Source organism: Panthera onca, chromosome F1 (assembly GCF_046562875.1).
Source record: "Panthera onca isolate mPanOnc1 chromosome F1, mPanOnc1 haplotype 2, whole genome shotgun sequence".
NCBI classification, from domain to species: Eukaryota; Metazoa; Chordata; class Mammalia; order Carnivora; family Felidae; genus Panthera; species Panthera onca.
The window spans coordinates 48,049,245-48,058,220 of record NC_138355.1 but is presented as its reverse complement, the minus strand read 5'-3'; the positions used below and the strand labels follow the sequence as shown (position 1 = coordinate 48,058,220).

Genomic DNA, 8,976 nt, shown 5'->3' with positions numbered 1-8,976 from the left:
GAAAAGGATAGAGGAGGGCAAGATTGGGTTTGGCACATTCACTGGAGTAGCCAGGTGCAGGCTAGCGTTTCAGTACTCCGGTGTGGGACAGAACTGGTGAGAACATAGAACATGAGAGCTGTTTAAGAGGAAGAAATAACAGAACTCCGACATTAACTGATGGGAAGGAGTAATGAAGGAAAAGAGGAAAATCAAAGATGGGCCTCAGGTTTGCCCTTGTGCATTTGAGAATCTCTTTTTTGAACTAGTATAAAACAACAGTCTTGTGTTTATATCCTGTGGACAGATGACAGTCTGAGTGGTATCATAAACAATGTGTACGTCAGCTAAATATATTTACAATAATTTTCAAAAGAGATTTATTTCTGAGCTTCTAAAGTCTTCATGTCAATCATTTTTTTAGTTCATAACAACAGACAATTGCTACATCATAATTTTAAGATGTCTAGATCTATAGCCATTTTCTCCACAAAAATCATTTCCAATTTCATCACTCAGGTACCAAGATCCGTGGTTTCTTGCTTTTCAGAGCCTCTGACAGAACCAGCTGGAATGAGTACTGTCTCCAGGAGCAAACTCAACACTTACTTTCTCCAGCAGAGCCCTCTGTGACTTTAAGCAATCCTCCCTTTTCATTGGATTGATAAGAAATGCACACAGATCAACTGCCATGTTACAAGATCAGGGAGTTGATGCTGGCTGACCAACTGTCTTTTTAGGAGCCAAACTGCCCTACCATTCAGCATCTGTATGCCCTGGGGCCAGATAGCTACCTCTGTGGGAATGGACACAATGCGAGATGTGGCAATTATGACACAGATAAGTCTACAGAGTAGTCAATACTGTATACACAAAACAAATGACTTACCCTTGATTATCATCTGTATCCTGCAGTTTATTCTGCGATGCTATCAGAAGAGTTATAAAGAAACAATTGTATTTTAGACTTAGTTGAAAATTGTCTTCTATCTATGATACAAAGAGATGTTAAATTACTTCACTAAATTATGTCAAAGTTATATGAAATTTGTAATTATTTTGGTGGCTAGTTTATATAAATAGGTAAACAAAAGGAAAGCGTTAAGGAATGTTGAAAGATGTCAGGGAAATTTGATTCTTCTAATATTGAAAAATTGCTCTGAGACCAAATAATTATAAGGCAGGCAGATCTTGTCAATATCTCTTAAAAGTGGCTATTTAAGAAAAAACTACAAATATTACAGAAACTATTTTGAAATACTAAGCTTTTGCTCTTACAAATTCTTAATAATACACTTTTAAATAGTTTGTTACTTGCATTACATGGTTATCCACATTTCAACAAACAAGAAAAAATGATAGCATGACCCCAAAAGGACTTGATGAAATAAAATCATTTTATTAAGTGATTTTAACTTTTAGTACTATCTGATAAACATCACAACCATATTAGTAAATAGGTCAAAAAAAAAAAAAAAAAAAGAACAGATCTCTTGTTTTAAAATATGTGCTCTGGAATATTTACATTCCAAAGTAACCAAAGAACCTCCTTCTCTCTTTCTAATTTAGGCTTTTAAGTTTATAAGCACACCAAGGTAAGTGATGACTTTTCCTCTTGCTTCAAATTGGATTGCAACTTGTTTCCTAGTCAAGGAAAAAATCTTAATTTCACTAAAGTGAGAAATGAGTATTGCCCACGCTAACTCGAAGGATGTCGAGCAGTCCAAAATAAAGAACTTTGCTCCTTTAGTCGGAGATAATAAATCACGTACAGCTACTTAATTATTTTCAGCAACATGTTTTCCAGTAGAAACTTCAGTCATTTCATAGTCATCTCACAGCATGCTTTTTGCCAAAAACATTAAAAATCAATTAGTTTTCATTAAAAAGTGATCATAATTCTATTTTTAAAATAAAATCGTTTGTAGCTTAGTTGGTGCAAAATATCTAAAACTGAAGTGTTTTTCAAGAAGTTATTACTGTTTTCTGTTCAAGTTTGAATACTTGATTAAGGTAATAAATACTTCTATTATATTTATGTTACTGTAATGATTTGGAAATTTATATTATTCCAATGAATATATATTTATAAAATCTTTAACCTAAAACTTAAGGTCATTTTCTTCATTGGGCATTCTTCTAGATTAAAATGATTTTTTTGTTATATTAAACCCTGAGATTATGGTGTTTGTTTAACTATTACTGCAGCATAGCCAAAACTGTCCTGCCAAATATGTATCATAAAGTGCCAGTTTCCTTGCGAGATCATTATGACTGTGATAGACTGCGTGTCTCTCCTTCAAATTGGTATTTGGAAATCTTACCCTTCAGTGTGATGATTTCAGGTGCCCAAAGGGAGATAATTAGGGTTAGATGAAGTCATGAAGGTGAAGCCTTGTGAATGAGATTAATGACCTTAAAAGAGTTTGAGAAAGGGGGCGCCTGGGTTAAGCATCTGACTTCGGCTTAGGTCATGATCTCAAGGTTTGTGAGTTCAAGCCTTGCGTTGGGCTCTATGCTGAGAGCTCAGAGCCTGGATCCTGCTTCAGATTCTGTGTCTCCCTCTCTCTCTCTGCCCCTCTTCCGCTTGTGCTCTCTCTCTCAAAAATAAATAAACATTAAAAAAAATAAAACAAATAAAAGAGTTTGAGAGAGCTTGCTGCTCTCTACTCTCCACCATGTGAGTGGACACCAAGATGGCCACCTACTCACCAGGCAGTGGGCTCTTGCCAAACAACAATTCTGCCTTGATCTTGGACTTCCCAGCTTCCAGAACTAGGAGAAATAAACCTTTGTTGCTTAAACAGCCACAGTCTATTATATTTTATTCTAACAGCCCAAGCAGACTAATACAGTAATTGAATAAATTGTACTGTGGGCTTCATTCATATCTGATTTAGATCAGATTTAGATGAGATTTTGGACTTTAGACTCTATAGTTGATGCTGAAACAAGTTAAGACTTTTGGAACTGTAGGGATGGAATGAATGTATTTTGAATGTGGGGAAAAAAAAACATGAATTTGGGGGATGGGAGCAGGGACAGAATGTTGTGGGCTGAATGCTTATAATCCCCTCCTTGCAAATTCATATGCTGAAGCCCTAGTCCCCAATGTCATGATAGTAGGAGGTGGAGTCGTTAGGAGGAAATTAAGATATGATGAGATCATGAGGGCAGAATTCTCATAAATAGGATTCATGCCCTCATAAGAGTCCCAGGAAACTTTGTTCCTCTCTACTTTCTGCCATGTGGGGTTACAAGAACAAAGCCATCTATAAACCAGGCAGCAGGTTCTCACCAAACAGTGAATCTGCTGATGTCTTGATCTTAGACTTCCCAGCCTCCAGAACTGTGAAAAATAAATGTTTGTTAAGCTACCCAGTCTATGGTATTTTTGTTATTACCACAAAAATGGACTAAAACAATGACACACTGACAGATTTCTTTGTGGGTCTCATTTTTGTGGGTCTCCATTAAAATTTAGAATCCATTACATTTGATGCATATTGGTATAACTTTTGACATATGACAATAATGAGTGATAAAAAATGCAAGTTAAAAATTATTACTTTAGCATTATATACTTTATTTGTGCCCTGAATGACTAAGCAATGTATTTACAAACCTCAACTTCAGTCCTTACCTCAGGTCTAGTAATAAGAATGTCTCATAGCCCTGTCTTTTGCAAGTTGAGAGTTTTCAGATAAGAAAATAAATACTTGGGGCACCTGGGTGGCTCAGTTGGTTAAGCGTCCGACTTCGGCTCAGGTCATGATCTCATGGTTCATGGGTTTGAGCCCCACATCAGGCTCTATGCTGACAGCTCAGAGCCTGGAGCCTGCTTTGGATTCTGTGTCTCCTTCTCTCTCTGTGCCTTCCCCACTCACACTCTGCCTTTCTCTGTCTCTCAAAAATAAATAAATGTAAAAATAAATTTTTTTAAAGAAAAAAAAGAAATACTTGTATTTCAAGACCATCTCAAACTTTCTTATTCTAAATGAATATTAACACAGACCAGGGAATGAAAGTCTATATATTTAGGAATGTTTCCTTTTGGAAATTATATTTAATTTTCAAATGCAAAGATATCTAGCCTGGCATAACATGAAATGAAACATATTTTGTATATAGTAGAAACGGAAAATATAAATATCTGTGTATAACTATACATGAATGAGACTAACTATACAGGAATGAGACTAAATTACAGTACAGTTTATTAAAGATTTCTGCTATGATTTATACTTAGGAAAACATATCATTATTTTTGTTTCTATTAAAACATTTCAGATATAAATAATAAAATATAATTCTCTTGAATAGTAAGAATACGGACTTTAATGATAAGCCAAATAACTGTACTTTTAGGACCATATGGTATAATATTAGATTGATCCACGATAATTAAAGTTGACATGTCTCTCCAAATAAAATAGACTAGAGAGCAGTCCTATAGGAAAGAAAGAAAGAAAGAAAGAAAGAAAGAAAGAAAGAAAATAAAAGGAGAAGATCAAAGTGAAATAATGTGGCCTAATACTCCACAGGATGAGCACGGTGTGTTTTAAAAGTTTCCCAGCAGGTGCTATTCAATTTGTTGAATTTCCCCAAAATCTGTCCTTTAAATTGCAGTCCTTGAAATTTGATATCAATATTATGTCAGATTTAATCAGATTGAAGAACTGCTGATTTGTGCATCATGTCTCAGCCAAGATTCAATCTGGAGAGAGAAACCACATGGTGATCTGGACAGAGAAAGTTTAATGTAGAGAATCATTAACCATAGCAAAGCTTTGGAGTTAGTAATAAGTAAAGAGAACTTGAAAATAATATAGCGACAGCAGATATATAAGAAGCATGCATCATTGTCAGGCCTGAGATACAGTGCCCCAAGAAAAGACCCTGGGACTGAAATCAAGATCTTGAGATGGCCTAGCAGTGGCTCACAGAACTGCAGAAAAGTCATTGTGGTACTTGCACTGACAGAACCTGCTGGAAATCTGGGGGAGTCGTTCATGGGGAAGGGTCTCACTGGAGGCACTGGACCATCTGAACTGGTGCTGAGGGAGCTCCTCGCCCCTGGGTACGTTGACTGGAGAAGCCACACACACACTGCAGGATCATCAGGACTCTGTGCTGTGCACCACCTGCTGCAAGAGTCAGTCCCTTGGAAGGAGAGAACACGTTTTTCTTGGGACTTTTTTGTCCATGTTCATTGGTATTTCCCAATATCCAGAGTAAGTTACATAGGAGACCACAAACAAACCCCGAAAACTCACTCCCCTCAACCCTGTGCTGTTCTGCAAGACTCAGCTCCCTGGTCTGTCTTCCTTCTTTTCACTTCGCAGTCTTCTGATGCTTGTTTCATAAATAACATCTAGAGGGGTTTTTCTGTTTTTGTTTTTTTGTTTTTTGTTTTTTTAAGCTATACTTAGCAGGAAGAATAGGCTCCATTTTCCTGGAGCCAAAAAGTCTATCTTGGCATTTAAAATTATTTTTCTTTTCACTAACCAGTGCTTTTCTGACCTTTAAATGAGTGTATTGGCTCTGATTTGCACACACACAAAAAAATTCTCTTGTGGCACCAACATTCGTTCTTTTCCCCCTTCCTTTTATTTTCTACTTTTCCTCCCTTCCCTTTGTTCACTTCTTCTCTACCTCCCATCCCTGACCCTTCCTTCCTCCCTCCTCTTTTCCTGCTATATTAGTTATTCAGAAACTATTACATTAAGAAGCAATTCAACCAGTTTTTTATGGCTATCTTTTCCAATGAGAAGACCTTCATGTTTATGTTGGTTTTGAAATATAAAAGTGGCATAGGAGTTTTGTGGTTTCAAAACATACTTGGTTAAACAATTAAAGTTTTGGCAAAAAGCACCAAGGGGTTTTCACCATGAGAAATAATTTTTATTATTTATTTTAAGCAATTCAATGTAACTGGTAGCAAAATGGTACATAGACAATAAACAGAACCGATTCCCATAGGATTACAAGGACTATTACTGACTTTATGTTTTCTTTTGTGTGCAAGTTAAGTATTTTAAAAAGGCAACAGTTTGTTAAAAGGCTTTTATAAGCATCTTCTATTATTTAAATAACAGAAAGACTAATAAACTATCATTATTATAGCAAGCTGCTATGAATTGTGTCAACTATTAAATTTGGACTAATGTGCATAATCAAAAATAACCATTGTAAAATTTGTGAAACAAACTTTTAGTTTTATAGGAAATATAGTCATGTCCTAGCGTAAAGTCCTAGTCTTGACAATGGTCATAATGCAAAAATACTGAACTTGAGGTCTTGTGGGGAAATAGAATATTCATAAAATCTTACATTTATTCCTAAAAATAACTGTAATGGAGTAATGAAATGGCAACTTAAAGAAGTATATGATTTTTGATTTTTTATGTGCAAATATAAAGTAAGTTACTTAAATTCATTGTCATTCTCCATTACAGACATTGATCCAATTCTGCCTTTAGCCTGAATAATTTATAGGTGCATGTGTAAATTTGTGAAGTATATTTCACATGTGTCTACAACATACACGCACGCATATGCATACAATCTTCGTTTTATGATACAATTCCAATTTTAAGAAGCTTGTTATAAATTCTCTATTTTCTTATCTGATTAAAGAAAATTAAAGATAGGCTCTCTCTGTTTTAGGAGAAATTCTTGGTGTTTTTGTTATGCTAAAATGAGAGTAATACAAAATACTAAAAACCAATAACAAACAGGCATTTCTTCTTCTCTAAGCCAAATTATACAATGGCTATAATCTATCCTTTTTTCATGTTAGGTTCTACATTTTCATTTTCGTAGAATTATTTGGGGAATTTTAGGCTTTCTCTATGTTTTTTTAAGTTCTTCCACTGTCTTTCCAATTCATCTGTTTCTTTATGAAAAGAAGAAAATGTCTCTTTCTAGTCTTACACATCTTCTTTTCTGTGGAATTAAAAGTCAATGTCAAGGCCAGAAATTTTTAAAATACAAAATTAGAAGAAAAATACCTTTTGAAATTTACCCCCATCTCTCTCTCCTGGGAATGCTGTAACACATTCCAACTACTTGGCAAACAGTGCTCTTGTGCTTTTCAGTCTGTTTCTGAAGGGAAATAAAGCAGTAAGATAGCAGCACTGATGGCATCAAGGAGCGATTTACATTTAATTGATAATTGTCAAGTTCTTCATAATTTATACTAAACTTCAGCGGCGAAAACTACTTGTCGTTACATGTGTTTTTTTCTCATCGTGTGAAAACATAGTTCCTATAGATGATTTTTCAAAATTAAATCAAATTTTTTAAGATACCACTGTTTTGTGTATGAGATTTCGGTACTAAAGGGATAAAGGAGGACTTTTAATGTTTGAAATGGCCTTGTATTCCATAAATAGCATCATTTTGCCTCTTTGAATTTTAAAGGAGTTTTCTAAATAAGATATACTATATAGATTATGGAAATGTTAAAACTCCAGAGCCAAATGGAAACCATTACGCATGTTTCAGTTAATGTTTCAACGCTTGGCTTAAATTTAAATTAACATATGGGCTTTAAGTATTTTCTCTGTTAGCTATTCTTTTAGGAGAACAATAAATATTTGCTTTTTAATACACTTTTCTTGGCAAACAACGTGTGTCGGACATAAAGTTAGCAAAAAGTTCAGGTACTTGATATTTTTTGGTTTCTTCAGTGTAATAGAACATGCTATGAACATCTCAAATACTGAAATGAATATGATATCATCTGAAAGGCAACAAAAAAAGGTTAAAATGACTTAAAGATTTATATGCTAAAGCAAATTGTGAGTCTTACACAAAAGTCAGCCACACAAGTTTGTTGGTTAATCTCTGTGTAGAGAAGGCTAGACATTGCTGATGAGCTCAATTTTATAAAACAGCAAGTTTAAAGGATATGACTATTTAACTTTTAAGAAGACCAACAATCTTCTATGTCCATTGTGATGCACCAAATATACTTGGGTTTTTCGCTTACTTTCATAAAAACTTAATATTTTAAAAAATTGGCTTCATACACTTTGGATTATTGTCAAACAAATAACCAATTTAAATTATGTCTTTTAATTTAGGTTTTCAAAATCATTACATTGATATCTTTCAAATATTAATAGGAGGAGTACCAAGAAGCAATACTTTAAATTTCAAAATAATCTATACTTCTAAGAGAATAGATTTCTTTTAATATGAGAGAATGGAATATATTCTGATCGAGTTTATTTCATGCCAGCAGCACTTATTTTCCCCTAAGATTTAGAGTCGGTTTAAGCAAGATTCTTGTAGGAAAAAAAAAAAAAAAGGTCTCTTATTTTCTTTTTATCAAAGTTGAGTTTCCTCCCGAGAGTCTTGACCTGTGGTATTGCAGATGCTGTTTTTTCGACTGGGTTCACTGTTTGGAAGGTATGCCAGCGGATCTGGTCGGATTAAGTATCTAATAAAAGAAAACAAAGCAAATAACTGTAATAGTAAATAAAGGCAAAACTAATTCACACTTACAGTTTAGACTCCTGCTTCAAATGTATTCAGTTTTTAGGTGATCTAAACCATGTCTAGATACAGCACTGGAAGCAGGACTCACTTTTTAATTGACCTAAAATATTTTGCAGGACTTGTATTATTTCTATACCTAAGATTATGATGATAAATACTAATGAATCAAGAATTATTTTTTTTAGTTATAATCCATTTCACCATCTTCATCTTATCAAAATTTTATGTTTTATTTTAGTATTTTATTGATTTATCATCCCTTTCTTTGGCTATTTTTCTAAGAAGCAGACCTAAATCTTAGCCATGATTCTTCTATTACTTAACTGCTCTTAGTCTTACTTTTATAATTCATAAATAAATTTGATCTAAATAATTTCTTTAGTCCTTTATTTAAATACTTCAGGATTCTAAAAAAAGTCATGATTTAATACATGCTCTGAAGAATACTGTGCAGAGATAACCTTTTAATTATCTGGAAATTAAAATTCA

The 8,976-nt window shown here is 34.0% G+C and overlaps 1 protein-coding gene across 8 annotated transcripts in view; it reads right to left on the bottom strand.

Moving 5' to 3' along the window:
- Positions 1–5,861: 5,861 nt before the first annotated feature.
- Positions 5,862–8,976, bottom strand: part of KCNT2 (potassium sodium-activated channel subfamily T member 2) — a 370,200-nt gene continuing 367,085 nt past the window's right edge. For 6 of the 8 annotated variants that reach the window (XM_078441196.2, XM_078441200.2, XM_078441201.2 and 3 more), the window contains one exon: positions 5,862–8,428. In XM_078441196.2, coding sequence (XP_078297322.1) covers positions 8,317–8,428 — 112 coding nt within the window. In that variant the 3' untranslated portion in view covers positions 5,862–8,316. The remainder of the gene's footprint in view (positions 8,429–8,976) is intronic. The other 2 variants (XR_014136444.1, XR_013553237.2) reach the window with 2 other exon arrangements.